The following is a 24099-nucleotide window of genomic DNA, read 5'->3' on the forward strand; positions in this document are numbered from 1 at the left end:
CTCTTGCCATCACCGGAAGTGTGTCATTAGTATAACTGATTTGCATATGCCACACCCCCTGACATCACCTATTCTGGCTGTTTTGGACCCAATCCTAGCCATTCAGGGCCGAAATTGGGCCCAAAATGGCAAAAAGGGGCTGAAAATGGCTGAAAAGGGGCACAAAATGGTCAGGATCGGGCCGCTGCTGAGTGGGAGAGTGATCCACTACCTGTCAGAGGCCTAATCCAGGCCGTTTGGGCCCCAATCCAGGCCAAAATGGACCCAAAATGGCTGGGAGTCAGGTGGGCGGGGCCACCTGACATATGACCTCTTTGGGGACCTGCCGGAACTGCGTTCCTGTGCGTCCTCCCTCGAAGTGAGCCCTGACTGTGATTACTTTTAACTGACTCTGTGAGACCTTGGGCTTTAAAGAGCCTTTTAAGACTGAAGGCTAAGAGATGTGTGAGGGAAGCCAACAGGATCAGAGGAAACAGGGCACTGCGATGCCAAGGTAGCCAGTGGCTCTAGGCTCAAACTGGCTCCAAAACAAATGTGGCTGATAAGGCGGGAGGCGGGTAAATTGGCAATCAGGAATCAAATACTGAGAAAATTTACACCCCACCTTTCTTAGTCCTCCCCTCCATTTTAAGGCAGATATTCTGTGTACACCACAATGTAATATCAGTTCTCCTTAAGGAGCTTCAAGATTGAAACACATCAGGACTCTTGGGGGGATTTTGAGAAAATTACTTGAGATTTCTTTGAAGAAATTAATATTCTATAGTATAAATTTGCACCTTAAAATAGCTTTCTGGCTATTTTGGGACAACTGGATTGGGCCTTTCTGCTCCCTAAACTTCAACCATTCAGTGAGAGCTAACGGCAACATGAGGAGGCTGTCCCGGTTTTGTTCGCCTTCGTACTCAAAAGCTAACTGATCCCGGTTCAAAGAGTAGTACAGTTTCTTTTTGGCTGCCTTGTGTTTTCTTTGGACCGCACTTTACACAGAGAGGGAGTGAGAGAGAGAGAGAGAGAGAGAGAGAGAGAGAGTGTACTGTGCTACGTATTCCAAAATACAAAACCAGTGCTCTTCATTCAAAACGCTGTCGTTTCCTTCCACCCTCGCTCACCACTACATAGTTCAGAGAATTTATATAACTATCTTCAAAGTCAACAGGACTACAAGTTTTTCCTCCATGCTTCTTGCTATCAGCCGACGAAATGCTACAGCGCCCGGAGAAAAATCAAGTTTCTAATGCCCTCCATACACTGGTTTGGATTACATTACCTTTGTCCAAGCCAACTGCAGTACCTCCCCCAACAAAACATACCTGACAAGATAGCAAAAAGACTCGACAGACAAATGTACTCTAACTAACCATCCTTCAATTTCAGGAATTCCAGCCACAGCTGCACAATAGTACAAAGTTTTAAGCTCCAAAACACATCCGACAAAAAGTAACATTGCTCTTCCCCCATCTCCGACGCAAGCTCCACAACTCCCCGTTCAAATATCACGGCACATTCCTAGTAAATTTCTCCATCCTTAAATCCAGTGTGAATACAATTCAGAATTCTGTGTGAATACAAATCAGAAGCAGTTTTATGATCTCCCTCCTTTAAAATTAGGAAAAGCATTTGGTGTCTAGAAACTGGAGAAGGAGAGAAAAGAATGCTGTTTCAATGTATGGATTTTCTTTTTGATTTTTGAGCTATTCCTCTTCAATATTTTTGAAACTGGCCCTAAGCACCGGGGGAAGAAAAATACAAATCCAAACCAACCAGACAAGGAAATCTGTGCCGTTTGTTTTTATGTATGTAACAGGTGCTATCTTATTCCTGAAAAGCAAATAAAAAATAGAGAAGGGAAACACGTCGGTGCCCATGGGCAGGGTGGGAGAACAGGGAATTCACACAATCAAAAAATAGTACCTCAACTGCTGATCTGAGGATAGTTGTGTAGTTTTTGATAGTTAGCCCCAAACCTTGGCAGTCTGGTACTAGTTATTTACTTTATTTAGACCCCAGCTTTCAACCCAACAGAGAACCTAAGTAGCTTACATCGTTCTCCTTTCCTCTATTTTATCTCTACAACACCCCTGCGAAGTAGGTTAAGCTGAGTGATGCAGTGCAGAAATGTGGTATTTTTGCTACTCCATATCCTCCCCTATGCTCGAGGGTTTGAGAGTTTGAGTTTCTGCTTTCATGAGCAACATGCGCCATTCTTGGAAGAGGTGACACATTTCAACCCCAGACAAACCAAAGAAGCTGGATTTTTAAAACTGCAGCCATGCAAAAGGATTGAAACAAATTATTCAGGAGTCACCTATGATGACTGTGTTGTGGGGACTGCTCACCCCTTATTTAATTACTTATTTCATTTAGTACTTTTTATTTCACTTAGTACATTACATTTGATAAGAGGGATATTTATTTCATTTTTGCCCCACCTTTCTCCCCAACGAGCACTCAAAGTGGCTTATAATCATTGTACTCTTCTCCTCCATGTTATCCTCACAACAACCACCTTGTGAGGTAGGTTAAGTTGACTGTCCCAAGTTCACCCAGTGAACTTCCATAGCCAAATGGTGATTTGAATATGGGTCTTCTTCCACTTTAACCACAATACCACACTGGTTCCTTTATAGAAAAGTGGTTGACCTTCAATCCTTGAACCTCCATCACAAGTAGCAACTACATGCTGACTGGACCATTAAGGCCACATGGAAAATGGAACCATTCCAATAGTTTCAACTCTTCTCCTACATGTAACAAAACTCCTTGCATGTAGAAAGTTAACACATCAGGGAGGACTGCATAGCACCTCCCTTGTTGTGCTAGATTGTTGCATGCAGGGATTCCCCCCCCCCTCAAACTTAGTGAAGCTTTTTAAAATAAAAATTACCCTCCCCGTTTGTAGTCTGATGTAGAAATCTTACGCACACACCCCATTCACATGCTCATTCCACAAAGTGTGCGGAATGGCTTCCAAAAAGGAAACATGTTCTTCTCTGAAGGACTTCCCCGGCAAATGCCCAGAACAAGTGACTAAAGCTTCGAGATCCTGTTCTCTTCGTAGCCTGGAGCTACAGCAACAGGAAACGCAGCAGTTCGCTCTTCAAAGGCCGCCTTTCATTATAAAAGAAAAGAAACAATCAGAACCCCTATAAATCTTGGAAACAGCATCTCAGGAAGGCGAAGGGAGGGGGGATGCTACAGAAGGGAGTCTCCCTTGAATAAACCCTGCTGCTTCATCCAGTGAACTGGTAGGGTCAGGAATTTCAGAAATTCAAAGCATTTTTCATTTTTCCCCATTGAAACCTAAGTGGGCTGTAGGGTGGAGTCTTCAATTAACCCTTATGCTACAGAGACTTTAAAGAGCACGCTTGCAACGGCCTTAGGAAAAGGCGAATGCTGTCTTCCAGAAGCGGCTTGCACATTTACAAGGGTCAGTAAGCCAGGAATATTGATCAAGATTACATCAAAACAGATTTTCTACGGTTACACATATACAAAGATGAGCAGAGTTAGTCTGTCTGTAGCAGTACAAAAGAGCAAGAGTCCAGTAGCACCTATAAGTCTAACAAAATCTGTGGTAGGGTGTGAGCTTTCGTGAGTCACTGGGACTCACAAAAGCTCATACCCTACCACAAGTTTCGTTAGTCTTATAGGTGCTACTAGACTCCTGCTCTTTTCTACTACACACACACACAACCCTTTCTTATTCGGATTTTGTTGTTGCGAGGAAGGCTACAAACAGCAGGTAAAAGATAAAGGTGCAAGCACTGGGTCATTACTGACCCATGGGGGGATGTCGCATCACAGCGTTTTCTTGGCAGACTTTTTGTTACAGGGTGGTTTGCCATTGCCTTCCCCAGTCATCTACATTTTACCTCCAGGAAAAACTGGGTACTCATTTTACTGACCTCGGAAGGATGGAAGGCTGAGTCAACCTTGAGCTGGCTACCTGAACCCAGCTTCTGCCAGGATTGAACTCAGGTCGTGAGCAGAGCTTGGGCTGCAGTACTGCAGCTTACCACTCTGCGCCACGGGGCTCTTACAAACAGCAGAGACCTCAGCAAATGCATGGTAGCTTCTAGAAAACTTCTTTTGGTACAAAAAAAACAGGCACTTCCCTACTTAAATTGTCATGAGAGCAATCTAAGAAGCTGGACGTAACAGTAGAAGGGGCTCCATGGTAAAGTCAGAAGCAAGAGAGTCCTGGGAAGTTGTCTTGTAAAGTAGACTGTCAGGCAAAAATCGTCAGTGTCTTCAAAAACACTTCACTCATTCCAAAAAAGGGAGAATGTTTCCTAGCAATTTTCTTCTCCAGTGCTCCCCAAACTTTCCACTGGAAATACTGAAAAAGTCCTTGGAGATTTAAAAAAACCTCATTTTTTTCCCATTAAACCTCCCCACCCCCCAAGTATTCGCATCTCTGTAAAACAGAATTTCCTTCATTACAGTTCATGCTCTTTAAATCATGCGTATATTGGAGAATCCTGAGATTGCACCCAAGAGGTTGGTATTTTAATTTTAGGTCAGCAATTCCCAATGGGTCACCCAACACCGGATTTTCCTGCAGTCCTAAAAGTTTGCTTGTGCCTTTAAGATAAAACCCAATGCATCTTGAATGGGAAGGCGGGGGGGGGGGAGGAAGTTCAAGGTCACATTATGGTAACTTTAATAATAAATGCTGCTTGAAAAGTATCAGCCCCGTGATTTAATAGCAGATTGTGTTTGGATTGAAGAACAGTTTGTTGTTATTTAGTTAAAGAAATGGGCCTGATCGATACCAGGGCAGGAAACCAACAAACACCCCACCTAAGCCCTGGAGTGTTCTAAGACTGCAGAATGGACTTCATTTCTGGATGCCAAATTTGCAAGAATTTTTAAAAAACAGCAAAAAAAATTACAAAAGAGATTCCACTAAAACCAGCAGAAGAAAAGCTTTTAATATCAGTAGTGACGGAAGCTTATTCACCCATATGCTATCTTCCTCACTTGCTCTCTGGATTATGAAATGCACTTCTGCTATATTGCAAACTATTCCAGCTCCCAAGACGGTTCCTGTTTTGTGAAAACATGCAGCTTTTCTCCACATCGGACTGGAAAGGAAGAGCAATGAATCAGAGGAAATCTTTTTTTTTCCAGGTGGAAGCCTCCTTTCGAGGAGGGGCAACACCTAAGAATCAACTCCAATTGTCAAAATGCTCAAGTTGTGTTGAGAGGTTCTGCTACGCATATGATTGAACAGCCACCCCAACTTCTTCAATGTGCAACCATTTAACCACCGCCACCATACACGTAGTTGTTATGTGCCACTGCTCAATCTCTGGTCAGCAGTCTTGTGGGGGGGATTAATGTGGGTTCCGAGGTCACAGCGTGATGCATGATGTCTATGACATCATGGTCTGCACAGACCAAGTGGCCTTCTCATAAAGCCACTGAACACCTCCTGTTCATTATGTGTGTGTTATGTGCCGTCAAGTCGCCTCCCACCTATGGTGACCCTGTGAATGAAAGACCTCCAAAACGTTCTATCATTAACAGACTTGCTCAGATCCTGCAAACTGGAGGACGTGGCTTCTTTTATTGAGTCCAGCCATCTCATTTTAGGTCTTCCTCTTTTCCTGCTGCCTTCCACTTTTCCTAGCATTATTGACTTTTCCAGAGAATCTTGTCTTCTCATGGTATGACCAAAGTATGATAGCCTTAGTCTTGTCATTTTATCTTCTAAGGAGAATTCCGGTTTGATTTGATCTAGTACCCACTTATTTGTCTTTTGGGCTGTCTACGGTATCCGCAAAACTCTCCTCCAGCACCACATTTCAAATGAATCAATTTTCTTCCTGTCAGCTTTCTTCACTGTCCAATTTTCACATCCATACATGGCAATGAGGAATACCATAGTTTGGAGAGACAGCTCTATCTTTAAGGATCTTATCTAGCTCCCCGTTCATTATAAATACCTGAATATATTTGCACCAATTAAATATAGGTACATGCAATACAGGTACACAAACAAACTGCCATTTTGCATATTAAAATTTCTGAAGAGTTGGCAGGGTGTCTCCGAGAATGTGGAAGTACCTCCACTACTATTACTCCATTACTAAGAAACCGTTTCTCCATTACTCCACTCCATTACTAAGAAACCGAGGTGGGGCTTTTTCCCACCAAACACCAAACTTAATGCCAACATAACCGAGTCTGTGTTCGGCACATGTAGAGAGACATTCCTTTGATTGTCCAGGCATGTCGAGAAATCCAGGGTTGGATCCAGGCTACCTTTTCTGCTCACGCACTTCTATCGTAAGAACAAAACGTTCTTGCCTCCCACATTATCTCCCAAAAATGTTGCTCCTAAGAGAAAGGGGACCCTCAGGAATACAAGAGGCAAATTGAGAGTCTGCAGCAGAAAGACGGAAAAGGTGTAAATAACCCCACCCCTTCCTTAAAGCGGAAAATTTAGCCTGCCCAGTCACTGGATAGGCAGCAAACTTAACATGAGAAATGACAGCTCAAAGATGACCCAGACCAACATGCCAGGCCACCCAACTGAGACTGTTGTACCTGAAATGAAGAAAAGATCATCTTCAAAAACTATTCTACTGATGGAACTTCCTACACCGTTCACTATCAAAAGAAGTTCGGAGTTCATCACCAACGACTGAGAAATCCAGAGGCAATAGGCTAGAACAGCGGGTCAGGAACTGTAGACTAGGATGCAGAAACGGGTCACGATTCTCCCACAAGAGGGTCACCAGGTTTAGAGGAAGAAGTAACTGTGTGACCTGGGAGAGAAGGTTCTAGATGGCTTGATGGGAAATTCAGACATGCCTTTGCAAAAATGTGTAAGAAGTGCAGCCTGATGCTCAGTAATGCCACAGATTTATAAACACTTTAAAAATGCAGAATAAAATATCAACTTGTTCTGCATTCACTGATGTGCGATTCTTTTCATTTGTGCCGGAAGGAAGGGGGAAATAGCAACGAGTTCCCTTGCAAATGAGTCTGGAAAAGAACAGTAAATTCAGAAGCAGAACCTCTGGGCAAGGAAAAGGGCCACCAGAAATTGAACATGCTTTACTAATATTTATTACTCCCAGGCTTTCTGCTGTTATGGAATTCATGGCAGCACACAGTCGGCTTTCCAGGAGGTCTTCCATCTCGCAATGACTTGCTCACACCTGTTTAGCTTCAACATGACGGCTAGAACATACGTCTTCCCACCCTTCCCTGAGACAAAGACAGAGTTTGCAGACGGGGGGAAAAAAGAAGTCCGCACTGGAAGCTAGTTGAGCTTGGTGCTATTTGTATACTGTAAGGGCTTGCCGCTGTTGACCCCCAAAGCAAAAATCTTGTCCTCCAGATGACGTTTGCCCTGTTTTTATTTAAACATTTATACCTTGCCTTTCCCCGAGGCTCTCAATATACAATTAAGAATATCCAAGTACCAATAAAACCCAATTTCCCACTCACCCCACCTAATAATATGCCTGCTACTCACAGCTAGTGTTGTGTAGTGAACAGTATCAGATTACGAGCTGGGAGACTCGAGTTCGAAACCCCTGCTCTGCCATGGAAGCTTGCTGGGTGACCTTGGACCCTTCTCTCTCAGACTAATCTATTTCACAGGGTTGTTGGGAGGATAAAAGGGAGGAGCGGGGAACAATGCTAGCAGCTTTGGGTCCCCATTGGAGAGAAAGGCAGGGTATAAATGAAATAAATAAACTTAAAACTCTTGTGAAAAGCTGTTGTGAATAACATAGCCTTATAGCAACTCCTGAACGTTTCTAAGAATGGCAGCCTCCCCCAGCTTCTGGGGGCACCTGTTACATAAAGCAGGAGAAAGTGTAGAGAATGCACAGACCCTCAATGCTACCCCAGAGGTGGCCAGCTGAAGCTAGCACATCAGAATATACAGAGAGAAACTAAAGCTGCCAATACTAGCTTGGGAAATTTCTGGAGATTTGAGGGCTGTATCTGGGGAGGGAGAAAGGGTAGCTGGGATACAATGTCATTCTATCCAGAGGAGTTAGCCGTGTTAGTCTGTAATAGCAAAATCAAAAAGAGTCCAGTAGCACCTTTAAGACTAACCAACTTTATTGTAGCATAAGCTTTCGAGAATCACAGTTCTCTTCGTCAGATGCATGGAGAACAAGAAGAAACTGGTCAGATATATAGGTGGAGAGGGGAGGGAGGAGTAGATGCAAACAGTAGCTTCTGATATGGAGATCAGTTTGCTTCTGTTAAGGAAGTCAGTTACTTCTGATAATGAGATAACCATTCATACTCTCTATTCAATCCCAGCCTGACTGAGTCAAATGTACATATGAATTCCAATTCAGCAGCTTCCCGTTGGATTTTGTTTTTGAAAAGTCATTCTATGACTTCTGTTTCTTCTAGACTCTACAGCAGAGGCAGGCATGAACCGAAATACGAACCGAAGTTTGTCACGAACTGGGCCAGTTTGTGGTTCGTGAATCAGCAGTTTGTGGGAGCTCATTTCTCACAAACCGTGACGAATTTTAGCCCGGTTCGTTTGGTTCATATTTCGGTTCATCATTGCAGACAGCCTGGCGCCAATTGTTTCCTAGGCAATGGGGTGAATGGGCTCTCTGCAGACCTTCTGCTAACTTGGAAGTGACCTAGAAGTGATAGCAGAGAACTGCTGTAGCGCAGTGGTTAAGTGGTTCGGCAGCGAAGAACTGCTACTGGTTTGAATCCCTCTACTGCCATGAGCTCAGTAGGTGGCCTTGAATAAGCCACTCTTCTCAGCGCCCGCTCCCCAGCTGTATTGTGGGGATAATAATAACACTAACTTGTTCACAGCTCTGGGTGAGGCAGTAATCTGTCTAGAAGAGCCGTATATAAGCACAGTTGATGACGACGACATGAACCGAACAAACCAGTTCGCGAACCAGGGCAAGTCTGTGAAAATTCATGGTTCATGAAACGCGACAAACCATGAACTGCACAGTTCAGAATTTTCACGGTTCGTGCCCATCTTTACTCTAAAATATACCATAGATTCTGCCCTTCGAAGCTGCCATTTCCTGATCTCAGTAGACTGGAGATCAACTGTAATTCCAGTTGAAGCTGGAAACCGCAGAAGAAATGGTCCTTTAGACATGCGGGTGGCCAGGTTAAAAAGGACTTTAAAGGTGAAGCCAAGACAGCAGTAGCAACCAGGCAGCAGCAAGATTTTTCAGGATGGCTTCCCCTGCCTCCAGCTTCCTGACCAAGAGTCCGAAGAATTTACTGTGGAAGGTTTTGGTGGGGGATAAAAGAAGTCATTAAGGTGAGTGATGCTGGAGAAGATGCACTGGAGAGGAATTTTTTTTTTTTTTTAAAGGCCACCTTTCAATAACTACCCCACATGCTGTCCTCACCATTTAAGCCCAACCCCATTAATACGTACAATACAACTTCTAGAACAAGCACAGCATCTGTTAATATGACACCGTTTTTCCGCACAGAGGCCCCACTCGTGTTACAGAGCCGAGGCACTGATGTCATCGCCTTTGAAGTTTCAACTGTGGCCCGCCCTAATTCCCCTCCCACCTGTTGCATATGGCAAGTTGCAACAGCCTCCTTGTCATTGTTTTCCAAACAAACTAGAGAATCACAGCCTCATGATCTTAGGCTATTTGGAACAAAAGCCCTGAATGCAGCCACACCGGCTTACTTATAGCTACTAGGACAAGAATTATGCAAAACAAGCTCTCTTATTTATTTATTCCCTTCATTTATACCCTGCCTTTCTCCATGACCGGGACCCAAAAGTGACTTATAGTATTCTCCTCTATTGTTTTTTTACTCACAAAAACCCTGTGAGGTAGGTGTGTGACTGGCCCAAGGTCACCCAGGGCAGCAGGAATTCAGATCCAGGTCTCCCAGATCGTAGCCTGATGCTCAAAGTACTCACTACACTGGCAAATGCACGTTGAAAGAAGAGAAACTGGATGCAAACTGTACATTTATGGTGTAAAACACCCATTCCCAATGTGGGGCTCACTTGCTTTCCTCTTCCTCCAATGCCTAGATTATCTCTGCTTCACTGGCATAGGAAACAACTTCAGAAGAGTCCAGAAAGCCTCATGTTTTGTCTGCAGAAAATAACCGTTGTAGGAGGATGCTTGGCTTGGAACTTCTCAACCTTTTATGATCAGCTCCATTCCGCACGGCAGCCATGTTCTGACTGGTCCTCCCCCTAGCAGCCATTTTGGTGTGGTACTACCCACTACTTGTTCTCAAAACTCCAGAAGTGCCCTACAGGCTGAAAGATTCCCGCTATATCACAACCTTTCCACATCAAAATATAAACACGTCGCACAGGCCTTTAGTGATAATTCATCCAGCAGAGATGCAAGAAAGCTTTCTGGCACCAGAATTTTTATAAATCTTCCATATGTGGACAACAGCTTTCACACACAAACAACTTTCTACTTTCGGGTGATTAGCCATATCAGTCTGCAGTAGAACGACGTTTGAGTCCCGTAGCACCTAAAAGACCAACTAATTTTTCCAGGTTATAAGCTCTGGTGAGTAAAAATGCACTTAGTCACAAAAGATGCATCTGTATCTGACGACACGCGCTTTAACTCACAAAAGCGTAGACCCTGGAAAATTTTGTTTGTCTTCAAGGAGCTACCAGACTCAGATCTTGTTCCACAAAACTGGTTAGCAAATGGAGTCTCTCACATGATCTATTCACTGCAAGAAGAAACGGATGAAGTAATCAAAACAATGTTCTCCCTACATAACTCCTCTTTCAGAGCCAATCATAAAGGCAGAACAACGAACATTATTTCAATAATTTGTGTCAATCTGGGTCTCAAACGCAAAAAGAAAGAATAGTACACCGTACATTCATAGAGGGTCTTCACAGAGCTCTGGTATCGATCTCTGAGGAACTCGATAGATCACTAATTTCACTCCGACACAAACAGGTACAAAAGCATACTTGAACATGAAAAAGTATCCTTCATCCGGAGCACAACAGACCAATCTTTTTAATTCCCTCTCTAAAGCAGGCTGCAAGGTTGCACAATCTCTCCTTGTAGACCCTCTAGAGCAAATTCCACTCCTGCTTTCCCTTTAGCCAAGAGTGAAGCGATCACAGTGTTTACATCTGCACTGGCCTAGCCACAAGAGAGCCATAGTTCAGTGACCGAGGACATGCTCCATGTAAAGAAAGTAAAAAAAGTTTGATCCTGGGCATCGCAGAAGCTCAAAGGAGCATTAGCTCTCTAGAATCTCAAGCGAGTAAAAGGGAACACACGAACTTCCCTTGCTACAAGACATATCTAGCAAGCTTAGTCAACTAGATTGTCACCACTTTGAGTTTTGTTTTAATAGCTGGATTGTTCAAACAGTGAAGATAGGGAGAAGCCAAGGAGGTCAATGCTTGTTGGCTGAAATACAGCAGCGATCACAAAGCGACAGGCATTTCTGTGCATCTGGAATGGTGTTGCGCTCCAATACACAAGCGCACTGTACTTTAGCCCCCTTCCAAGAGAAAAAAAAAATCCTTTCAAGAAAGCAAACTTTAAAATGTAGCAGATGTAGAGAAAAGCAGACCTGCTCGGGCTGGAGCCTCTGCTCTCACTTCTAAGTCAACAGAGCTATCGCTTACAATGTGCAACGGCATCAATAAGAGGTCTGTACGCGATAACATTCTCTCCGATTGCTTCACATAATTTTTTTTATGCAACTCGTTGGCATTGCAAGAAGAGATGAAGTCACTCAATTCAGCTAGACTCATCCAAAAAGGGGAAGGAGGCAGGCAATTTAAAGGATTTCTAGCATTAACTCCTGCACAACCAGAGGGGGAAAGAATACTGCCTCAGCCCCGAGAGATGTGTACTTGGAAACAGGCCTCAACTGATCTTGACAGGGTTTTCTTCCAACTGTGCTCGTAGTTCCCAGTTAAGCCTTATGTTTGCAGCAAGGGCACTGGCTGCGGACAGAAAGATAAAAGACCCTGTTGGAAATTCAGACCACTGCAAGTGAAGGCTTGAACCCGCTTGTAAAGTAGCAATAACTCGTTTAAAATCTCTCCCCGCAAAAACAGTTATCAAACCCCATGCACGCCAGGAAAAGCAAGACGGCCAAGCAAGATTTCCCTGTAACAGCAAAGGTAAACACTGATTGGCAATAAAATCAAGTAGCCAGCTGACCTCGATGGCCCAGGCTAGCCTGATCTCAGATGTCAGAAACTAAACTGGATTAGCCCTGGTTAGTACTTGGATGAGAGACCACCAAGAAAGTCCCAGGTCAGGCAGGCAATGAAAAACCACCTCTCTTGCCTTGAAACCCCTATGGGTTTACCATGTCAGCTACAACTTGATCGAAACTTGACACGCACATACTTACAAACGTCACGGCCTTTTTGCAGAAAACGAAATCCTAAAATATGAGCTGCAAAAGCTACGCTATAACACCAGAATCTGCCCAGTGTGAGATACCCTCGAAGTCAACAGTTGCCTGCCAGCCACATATTATGAATTGCCAGGGGCCTGACAGCTCCTGTTTCGCAGCCCCGAGTAACTCACGAATATGGGCTAACTGTGGAGCCTCCGATGGGCCACGGGTCCACAACCAGCAGGTCGCATTCAGCTCAATTGCCACATGTTACTGACTTGAAATGGAGAACAGAGGAACCTGACAGGCACAGCTCCTTTTGATCTTACGTCCCTTGCAGAGCTGCACTAGGTATTAGACACCGAGGTTTTTTTTTTAAGGGAATGTACTTGGCTCTGAGTCAGTTATAGAACATAATCTACTAGAAAACACAACACTTCAAACACCAGGGAGGAAAAAAATCACTTTCACATTTCTTCCTAACAACCGTTAAGTTTGATTCCATGTTTAGAATACAACGCTCGCTCGCTCTGTGTTTGCAAAGTCAGTCCCAGGACAATTTTGTAAACAGAAGACGTTGCCGTTATCTACGTCTATACTACGGAGAAAACAAGTACAGTTTGAGAACTGCGATAACATCTAGTTATCCACTACATTGTCAACCTCTCCCTTCATCCACGAAACTTAGAGTAGCGCACATGGTGCTCTCTGTTCCCTCTTTTCATTCTAACAACCCTGTGAGGGGCATGTAAGTCACAGTGACAGACACAAGGTCACCGGCTTCCAAGTGTAGGTCTTCTTAGTTGGTCCAGTAATGACCACCAACCAGCAGTGACCATCAGCCAAGGATGTAGGAGGGCCAGGATTGGAATCCCAGTTGTGCCATGGAAGCTTGTTGGCTGACTGCGGGCCCAGCCTACCTCACAAGGTTGTTGTGAGGATAAAGCAGAGGAAACATTGTGTGCCACTGGGAAGAACAGCGGGGTATAAATGAAGCAAATACACAACTGAAGGAAATAAAGTTTTTAAAATTATTATTCCTTGCATGGGTGACCAATAATAGAAATATTCTTGAAAAAAAACAACAGCTTCCCTTTTTCCTTGTATCCACAGCAATCGTTCGGGGAGGGGGGGGGGAGCAGGTGAAGATTCCCCCAGCACTAGGTGAAAGAAGAGTCACTGTGTGAATGAACACACACCCCAAATGGGGAAAGCACCCTACACAAGTATGGTGTACACAAGTATTTACAACTGCACAACTGAACCGCTAAAACATGCACTTCAGTTCAGCGGCAGCAAGACGTGCATTAAAAGTTGAAATGCAACCGGGGGTCCATCCTCCTTCCATTACAATGAAGAGTTGTAAAAACCTGATGGCAAAAAACCGATGCAAACACATTTAAAATTGCATTTCCACCTTCCACCCATGTAAGTCAACATCAGGAAAGACTCAGAAGACTTTAAAAGTACCCCCTCCCCCAGTGAAGTCTGTTTAAACCCCACTGAACTCCACAGGACTTCTCACTGCCGTGCTGACTAGAACTCCGCTGCTGGATAAGATAACAAAATGCTTCCAAAATTAAGTTTCAGCAGAGATCTTTTTTTTCCCGAAGAAAGATTACCTCAAAAACCAAAACCACAAGAATGTTGCCACCAAACATGCTGCAATAGTACTGTTCTTTTCAGGAAGTGTCTTAATATGGTGAAATAAGGAAGGGTAGGCACGTTTTGAATATCCAAGAACCTGGTGATGAAAACCATTTTTTAAAGGTACAGAGCAGGGCTTTTTTTCAGCTGGAACGCAGCGGAACGGAGTTCCGGCACTTCTTGAAAATAATCACATGGCCAGTGGCCCCGCCCCCTGATCTCCAGACAGAGGGGAGTTGCTGATGCTGAGGGCAATCTCAACTCCCTGTCTGGAGATCAGGAGGCGGGGCCACTGGCCATGTGACCATTTTCACCAAGGGTGATTTAAACTTTAAAAAACTCCCCCCTTGTTCCAGCTGACCCAAAGTAATGCCATTGTACAGTCCTGAGTTCCACCACTAAGTTCCATCGCCTCTTTTCCAAGAAAAAAAAGCTCTGGTACAGAGGAAGTCAATGCAAGCCAGCATTTTCTGGTCTCTGCATAACGAATTTACTACAACTGTATGTGTCTTAACTTCACATCAGTTTTGCTAAACTCCTTAGAATCTATCTATATTCTTACCTGATTAATTAAGAAAGCAAGCTGGCAAAAGGTCGGTTCCTTAGGCCCCAAGAGTTATGAAGTGAGCAAATTAAATAAAGGCCTTTACGTTTGCAGCGTCCAAGTCAAACAGATGTATGGTTCTGGGAAAGGGATGGGTGAATCAAACTGATACGCCTGAACTTCATCTACGCTTCCAGCAAATTCCCACTTTTGACCTCCAAACACGAGACTTGGAAAGAAGTCCACCAATTTCAAGGATATACAGCTCCACAGAGCATGTTTAGAATTAGTGACTTTTTCACCCTGACCAAAACAGTAAATGTTGCCATCTAAAAAAACCAGGAACACATTGCATGTCTCGAAACAGACTATCTTGCTATAGCATAACCAGTCTGACTTGCGCCGAGTCCCAAAGATATAACCAGAATGTCTTGATCATCGACTCTAAATATGGGACGCTGCAGGAACAGAACTTCCAGGAAGCAGAGGGTCACGCCTGCTTCCTTCCCAATGTCAATTTCAAATCAATCTATTTCCATCTGCTCTGCAGGATGTAAAAGGAATCTAAACTGGGGCAGGAGAGAGCAATCTCTCCACCAAGCCTGGTGCAAAGTTGTTTTCAATCGCCTGACTGGCAATTTAGCAAAGAAGCAGGGCTTCAAGGGATGAACACACAAATCCTACACACGTTCTGCAGAAGGTCTATTGATTCCAGGGCAGCTTTATCAACAGCTGCCCACCCGTGCCAAGCTGAGAATTTCCTCCAGGCAACCAAACAATGAAGCGCTACAAAACATTTTCTCCTTCGTGCTTCGTTGTGCCATCAGCGCTTAACTTAAGCAAATGTGGGCAAACGATTTGTTTCGATGGCTTGCGACTTCTGCAAACTCCCTAGCAAATGGCATTTCAGTGCCACCTCTATTTATAGGAGCAAAACATAAACTGGTAAACCAATCTGCTCAACCCAGCCGCCCTCCCCCCAAATGCATTGACTTGCAAGCAAGCCCCATTTCCGCCAACTAAACATACACAAGTAGGCATGCCTTCATAAGACTGGTTCCTCAACCAAGCAAGAGATCAGGATTTACAAGCTGCAGAAGTTTCACAGCAAAGTTTTGGCTTATCTTATCCCAGGACCCCTTATTCCTGGGACATACAAACAGGCAGACGTTTTCTAACCACCTAGCACCACACCAGTGGTATTAGGTCTTCCAGACAAGTTTCTTCATAGCCATTTCCTTAATACTAGACTTCTTACACAGATTTTCTCTCTCCTCATTAGCCACCCTAAAACTATCCCATGCAAATCAACTGCAAGGATTCAGTCTTGTTTGTTGTAATTTTGAACGTTTGTGAGATTTTTACACGATTAGCATTGCTTCTGTGAACAATGCTGGCCTCTTCAAGGCTATTTACAACGGAAGGTAACTCAGCAAGAAGTCATGTGGCACCTTAAAAGATGACAATCTTGAGAACTTTCTCCTGGAAGTAAGCTCCAATGAATAACATGGGGGTTTACTTCCGAGTAGGCCTGCTGAGGCTCACTCCCTAAATGTGTTAGCTTTTCAGGCGCAAGGCAGCCATGTTTGAAAGCAAACACAAAACACTAGGGAATGCCTTTCTCCAGTCCTCTTTTTTATTTAAAAAAAAAAAAAGCTACTGTTCACTCCTTCTGTCAGGTCTCGATAGAGTCACCATTATTTCTCATAATCATTTGTTTCCTTTATTACTAGTCTGCCTTTCTCACGGATGAGTCAAGGTGGATTTGCATAGTGAAAGTCAACACAATCATCAAGATGAAATATCTAATAAACCATGCAATAGGACTACGATTACAGAAGTCGGAGATATCCTAATAACGAAATGATTTCTCTAATCTTTTGCTCACGATAAACCAAGCTATTTCTCAACAATCACATCTGAATTAATCCAAAGAACACAGACTTCACTAGTCAGTGGAGCGAAACCACTCACAAGAACTAAAAGGTAGAACTAACATAAGGGATTTCCCCCCCCCAAACCTTTGACATAAGTCTGTTATTGATGGCTGCCATAGGACTATTCCAGTCCCCTCCATCACCCAAGCATCTCGCTGGCAGGTTAATTCTTTTACTAGCGAAACCATTTTACACTCAAGTACCTCAATTATGCAGGGAATTACACAAGCCGGTCTCTCGGGCTAACCATATTTTCTTTATCAGCAAGCCCATTAAGAGATACTGATGTTGATACTCTACACAGCCAATACTTACAACTACAAGCGTATTTTTTTTTTAAACTAGGCATCCCAAAACAGAGATCTAAACGAACTCCATTAACACAATTTGAGGACATCAAATACAGCCTGAGATAGCTCCCCCCATCCCATCATCAAGATTGACAGCGGCCAGGGAAGGGTGTGTGTGTGCGTGCTGTTTTTATTCCAAACCAGCCTGTGTTTTCAACACTGTAAGGGATTGAAAGGGAGAGATGAGCATTCTCTTAAGATGTAATGTCAAGAATAAGGGGAAATGCAAGTTTGGGGTCTCTAATGAAAGCCATCTTGTTTTCAGGGAGCTCTTCCAAAGAGTTTCCCACCCACCATTCAAATGGCAGGTAAGATATAACACACAATTAAAATATTCCTTGCTTACATCGACCTTTCTTTTCCAGGGATTACCAACGCTGGATCCTTCCTTTCCGATTTGTGTTTTAAATAACACTTTCGCCTACTGATCGCACCTTAAAGAAGCTTGAAAATTAAAGTATATTAAAAATCAAACTTCCACTCACTTCCCCCCCTCCCCAATCTCAGTTGCAAAGCTTGTGTATTCCTATTTAGGAATGCATGGCTTTTTATGACCGAAAATGGAAGAGCTTTTTAGACTATGACACATTCTATGTTTTAAAAACACACACACACACATAAAAATTAAAACTAAATGTTCCTTCTGCTACTAGGAGGAGGAGCAATAATAGAAACTTGGGGACATTAACTTCAGACATTGTTCAGATTGGGAATAACAAGCAACAGAAAGATTCGTTGTTGTTTTTCTGAAGCACACAAACTATTTTTTCCAGACAGATTCCAGCTATGTTTTCTATTATGCTTACATATCCGAAACTCAGCCTAAGAACTGCTCTATCTAAAATGATTCATTTAGTTCAACAGTCCAAAAGGAATCTTTTTAACAGGAATCCAATTTTTAAAATCCTCACTTCTTTAAAGCTGTAAACACTACTCTTAAAGAAGCAGTTTCAGGACAGAGAAGTAAAACAGGCCAATAAAATGTAAGTTTTTATTATATCTAGGGGGAACCATCACACCTGGTCAAAAAAAGAGAGATCTATTTATATATTACATTCAACTGTTCATCAACTGAATTGTCCAGCCACCCTACTGTTTAATGCACAAGTAGTACAGAGCGTTGTATTTATTTTCTTTTTTCCACCCCCCCCCCAAAAAACAAGTTTTAGGAGAATCTTAAGCTTGTATAGAAAAATAAAGACGGCAGCGGCGCTCACCCCACCCTACCCCAGTGCGCTGTTTTCTTCTCCTTGCTTTTGAGAGGGGAGGTGGTATTACCCCTTCCCAAATCCATTTTATTCCCCAAATTATCTCCCACTCACTTGAACAGACATCACCTCTGAATCTTAAAACTTCACCCCCTATTCCTTGCCAGCAACCAACTCAATCTCCTTTATGTCTAAAAAAACCCCTTCGCATCCTAAAAACAATAAAATCCTTGATTCCTTACAATAAACCAGGGTCTAAACAAAAGAGATTCTTCTCCTAGGTAGAAGGGAATTTTTCTCCTGCCATTACTTTTGGTAATTAACAAGCAAGCAACAAAGCAGCTTTGGTTTGATTTTTTTTTCCTACTCTGCTTGGGTTTTTTCTTCTTTTTTAGCGTACAATTTGTAGGATCTGCTACCACAGTAATGAAATGTTTCCTCTCTCTCTGCACCTGGGTATTAGGAGATAAACAGAAACAGGCCAAGAGGCGCCCCCCCCTAAAATGGTGGCACTGAAGGGGAACTCCAATACACACACCCCACTCTTCTGAAGGGAGATTGATTAAATCAATGGGAGGGGAAGTGAAAAAACTTCCCCCAAATACAGACACCCCAGATTAGATGGGAGAATTTTGAATCGCTGCAAATATTTATTTACCCAGGCATATTTGGAGAGGCCAAGCCAAGTGGGCAGGCAGAAATTTGAGGACCTTTAATCGACTGAAATTTGGAAACGACCCCCAAAGAACCAGGACAGAAGCTGTGATGCAGAGGGGAAAGGGGGGGGTAAAACCCACCCAAATCCAGACATCTTTGTCCATGCCGGAGACTTTTAACCATTTGCAGATCAACTGGCACCAGCAAGGAGGCGCCCAAACAATGAGCCACGTTTTTCACAAGGCAGAACTTATACACACGCGTTTTAGACACAAAAGAAAAACAAACCAAGGCTGGGAGGAGGAGGGGGGGGACCTCGAGCATCTTTTGTAGAAACTGTTTACACGTTCATCTGCAGGTCCTTCTGGCAGCCTTAAATCATTTCAGACTAACCTTTCCCAAACATCCATAAATTTACCTTCCTTCCCCAACCTTAAGCCTGCAGTCTTGGGAAGAAGTAATCTGGCACATTCCTGTAAGATCAAAGCCAGTCCTTTATTTATTTATTTATTTGGTGGGAAGGGGATTACAATTAAACCTGATCAGTTTATTTTCACAATTTCCTCTTCAGTGGTGGGAAGGTGATGGAAATGGGTCCGTTTGTCAACGAGGTCCTGTGAAGTCCGCACCAAACGCCTCTCTGCCTTCTCAGATGTTTACTACGCAGTATGGAACACGGAGAGCTCTCCCAGGGGGCGCAAACCGCCAAGCCAAAAGTCCCCAAATTAATTTTTTTACAGAATTGGGAAATGATTCTGAAATGTGTGCGATGAGACCTATTCCAGTGACCCTTTCTCCCCCCACAAAAAAATAGAAGGAAATCAAACTGCCCCAAATCACAGAAAAATGGAAAACAACCCCCCCCCCATCATAGAAAAATGGAAATCAGTACCCCAAACGAGGACCTTTTAATATTCACTTAATTATGTGTAAAGGAGGTATTTTAACAAGAATACGCCACTCTGTCCCTCACCCTTTAGGTCATTGAAAAATAAGTCACCCACCCAGGGGAAGCCCCCCATAATCCCCTTTAAATCTCAAGGAAACAACACTCCCACCCCACCCAAAAAAGCAACCAAAATACTTACTCTTCCCATTCGCTGGCCATAGGCAGGTCGTGGCTAAAACAATCAGAAGTCCCCCAATTAAGGACCCTCTCGGAACGCCAGACTTCATTCCTCTGTTTTGTGTTAATCTGGCCCAAATTGCCTTTTTTTGTTTGTATGTTTTTAAAAAACCACACACACCAATAAATAAATCCGGGAAAGTCCTCCAAATCTTCTTCCCCTCCCCAGGAGGGAAAGCAAAAAAAAAAAAAAAACAATAACGGGGAGGGGAAATGGAGAGCGCCCCCTCCCCAAAAAGCAACCGACAAGGGGGTGAGATTCTTTGGGAGAGCGTTGGTCGCTTGGTTTTCCTGCCCCCCTCCGGATGCGCCCAAGGGGAGGGGGGTGCCAGAGCCTTGTTTTGGTGCTTGCAATATAGCAGCCGCTCTCCCCCCCTTCTTTTTTTTTGGCTCAGCCCCCTCCTTCCAGGAGGAGAGGAGCGAAAGGTCGCCGGGGCGCTTCTTCAGCGTTGCCTGCGGGCCTCCAGGAGCAGCCGGGACGAGGCACGTTGGAACAAACAGTCCGCATCTTCGACCTCCATCTTTTCTTTTCGCCTTGCAACCCCCCCTCCCTTCCTCCTCCCCTTCTAAACAAAAACACAGCGTGCAATTAATAAGAGGGCTTTAGATCCACAGATTGCAAAAGAGGGGAGGGGAAAACAGCCCAATTTTTTTGCAAAATTCAGATTGCAAAAAAAAAAAATTAATCTCTCTTCCCCCCCCCCTCCGGTTTTATTTTCCCTCCCGGGCTTCTCGGGTGTGCAAGGAATCCGACGCTGCCTCCTTCCTTCCAGGGCTCTTCCACTCCCCCCGCCGCCCCCTTGCCCCTCTTGCTCGGGAGCCGGAGAGACGCAAAATGCGGAATGCAATGCCCCCGGAAAATGAATGGAGGCCAGGCCGGCCGGAGGCTTTCCCCGCTCCGCCCCCTCCCCTTTTCCCAGGCTCCTTCCAAAAAAAGGACCGGGGGGTGGGGGGACTAGCCCAAGCGGCCCCCTGCGCAAAGCAGCCCCCGAAGGCGGCGGGGCTCGGCGGCGCCTCTCAACGCGCCCGGCTCCTCGCCGCGCGCCGCTGCTTCCCCATTGCAAGGCGCCCGGGCTGGAGGAGGAGGAAAGGCTCCGGTGGAGGCCGAGCTCCTATTGCAATGGAAAAAACAAAATCCTTCCGGAGGGGAGGAAAAGGGCTAGAGGCGCTGCGCTCCCCCCGTGCGCCTTCCGCAAGGGAGCTGCCGGATTTGCAAACGAAACCAACAAAAAAAAAACAAATGCGGGGTTTGGGCTGCGAGGGATGCGACGGGGCCGGATCCTGCGGCTGAAGGTCAAAAGCTCCGCGTGCAAAAATCCCGAATCGAAGCGAATTCTTCCGTGGCTGCTCGACGTGGGCTCGGAGGAGGAGGAGAGGAACGCGGCGAAAGAGCTTCGCCTGCGCTTTCCCTTCCTCCGCAGGAATCCTCCTCCTCTCTCCACCTCCCGGCTACAGCAGTGGAGGCCGGCCTTCCGCACGGAGCCTCCTCCCGCGGCAGCAGCGCCCTCCCCGGGCATTGCATTTTTTTTTATTGAACTGGATTTATGAATCGGGATCGGTTTTTTATTTTTTCTGCATGGCAGGAGGTGGAAAGAGATTGCAAACCTTGGGAAAGAGACCGTGGTGGATTTAGTAGTAGTGTTGTGATGAGGGTGGCGTCTCGAGAGCGCGCGCACGCACACACGCACGCACCGAGGAGACACAAATGCAGAGAGCAGGGCAGCTCCCGGTGTCGGTTGTAAGGAGCCGAGGGAGGAGGGGAAGGAACGATTTCTTGCAAGGAAAAGCTTTTCTTGTAACAAAATTAAAAAGCAAAGGAAGGTTTGCAAGCCGCGCTGCAACGAGGAGCGGCGCCTTTGCAAGGCCCGGGCCAGGCGCGCGGGGAAAGGCGGAGGCCGGATCCTTCCCGGAACGGAGCCTCCGGTGGCCAGAAGGACGCAGGCCGGCTGACAACAGCCGCAGCTGCTGCTCCTTCTTGCAAAAGCTAAAAAAAAAAAATGTATGCAATGCATGCGCCCGCCCTGGGAAAGCAGCGCGCAGGCGCCCCAAAACAAGCCTCGGTTTTGGGTTTTTCAATAGCCGCGATGAAAAGCGCCGTCTCGGAGCAACCTCGAACCGGAATGGCCGCGGCGGCGATGTGGAAGCGAGATTTGCTGCGCGCTGGCCGAGCTTCGGAAGTCGGGACTCCTCCAGTGTACAACAAGAACTCAGATGGGCGGCTGGAGGCGATGCGTGGACGACTCGGGTGACAGCTGGAAAGTTGTAAATTGTGTATGCCTTTGAGTCTTTACACAAATATCCAGCAGAATTCATTGGGGGGATTCTTTCCTCGTAAACAAGATCGCAAACTCAGCTTGGCAGGCAACGCCACCAAAAAATAGCGCACGTGCGCGGCTGCTGTTTCGGAAGCACACCTCCTTAGCTGTAATCGCCACCGACTGCAGTGAGGCTTACTCGCGAGCAACCATGCCTACACTTGATGGGTGGAGAACCAGGGCAGGCCATTGGTAGAATAACGCAAACGAGAGGAACAACATTTCTATAGCAGTAGAAAAGAGCAGGAGCCCAATAGCACCTATAAGACTGACAAAATTTGTGGTAAGCTATGAGCTTTCCTGAGTCACAGCTCACTTGTTCAGACAGGGAGTGAGCTAAAGAAGGGAGTTGTGATGCGCTCGTTGCAACCAAAATTTTGTTAGTCTTGTAGGTGCTGCTGGACTCCTGCTCTTTTCTACGGCTACAGGCAGACTAACATGACTACTACTCTTGAAAATTTTCTATATTTTTGCTTAATTGGGTGTGTGTGTGTGTGCAAAGTTTCTCAATCCTAGGGTTGAAGTGAATCTCTCAGTCCACTCCTGTGCCTTTGGCAGCAAACTGATATACAGAAATTAAGCCCCCCCCCCCCAAATCAGTAAGTGATTAGTAAGTGCATGGGTTTGATTTCTGTTAGCCTATTGTTAAAGACACAGGAGCAAAGTCAATTTAAAAAGTTGGCAGCCCTATTGACTAGATGGCGCTACCCCATCAAAATCCCTTTTATCTGCTATTCTGCTATTCTTTAAAACCTTTGCTTGTAATTAACGTTGAATATAGTGGCATTTTCAGGTGAACATGATTAGAATTATAACGATATTGTTATTTTCAAGTGGGTAGCCGTGTTGGTCTGCAGTTGAACAGCAAATTCCGCATCCAATAGCATCTTAAAAACCAACTAGATTTCCAACATACTCAAGGAAGTTCATACCTTGGAAACCTAGTTGGTCCTTAAGATGCCAGTGATACTTGCTGTGGTGCTTCAAAGTGCTTTTTGTGAATTACCTTGTAGTGCTTCCAACAACCCTTTAAGGTAGGCCAGTATTACTTACATTTTGCAAATGGGGGGGGGTGAGGCTAGGACCAGATATAGGACCTTTTCAAGAGGAAAGTCTTCCCTCTGTGCTAGCAATATCCCAGTGTGCTACAGTGGTTACAGCATCAAACTAGGACCTGGGTTCAAGTCCACAACCATCCCATCACCTTTGAAGCTTGCTGGGTGATCTTGGGCCAATCATTCTCGGTCTAATCTACCTCATAGGATTATTGCGCGGATACAACAAGGGAGCATTGTGTGTGTCTTAGCTCTTGATGGAACAGTGGGATACAAATAGGTAGATTTGCTTGCCAGGGCAAAAAGTATCAGTCACCATCACAACAGATGATTTTTAAAAATCCACTGAGAATTTTGCTGCTGTTTTACCTTCATATTTTAAGGTCTTTAATGCTGCCTCAAAATCTCATCTGAGGTAAATTGCCTCACTGTGGTGCATAATTGTAAAACTTCTTGACAGTCTTTCTTTCCTCACCTTGGATACTTGGACACCATTTTCGTTTACTCATTATATTTATTTCTGTTCCTCAAGAAGCTCAAGGTTCTCCTGTCCTACAAGGCTCTCCTTTCCTCATTTTATCCCCACAACGACCATGGAAGGTAGGATAACAACACCAAGCCCATGGTCAGCCAATTAGCTTCATGGCTGAGTGAGGATTTGAACACAGGCTCTGGTACGACTCTCACCCACTGAGCCTGCTGGCCTCCTATCTCCAAGTTCTGCCTCTATGTGTGACTACAGAAGAATTAGTGGAAGAAAGGATGCCACCTTGACTTTGCACCACCAAACTACTGAGCCTTTCCCTCACCACCACCCCCTACGTCCAGCACTCGTCCTCAGAGTTAGGGGGCAGGTCTTCCAGCCATATTTATTTATTCAGTGCGTTTTTCCTCCTGCCCTTCCTT

The 24099-nt window shown here is 44.9% G+C and overlaps 1 protein-coding gene across 1 annotated transcript in view; it reads right to left on the reverse strand.

Annotated features, from left to right (window-relative positions):
- Positions 1 to 20503, reverse strand: part of IGF1R (insulin like growth factor 1 receptor) — a 192476-nt gene extending 171973 nt beyond the window's left edge. The window contains exon 1 of the mRNA XM_055002168.1: positions 19786 to 20503. Coding sequence (XP_054858143.1) covers positions 19786 to 19873 — 88 coding nt within the window. The 5' untranslated portion in view covers positions 19874 to 20503. The remainder of the gene's footprint in view (positions 1 to 19785) is intronic.
- Between the last annotated feature and the right edge of the window lie 3596 nt (positions 20504 to 24099).

Source organism: Eublepharis macularius, chromosome 18 (genome assembly GCF_028583425.1).
Source record: "Eublepharis macularius isolate TG4126 chromosome 18, MPM_Emac_v1.0, whole genome shotgun sequence".
In the NCBI taxonomy this organism is placed as follows: Eukaryota; Metazoa; Chordata; class Lepidosauria; order Squamata; family Eublepharidae; genus Eublepharis; species Eublepharis macularius.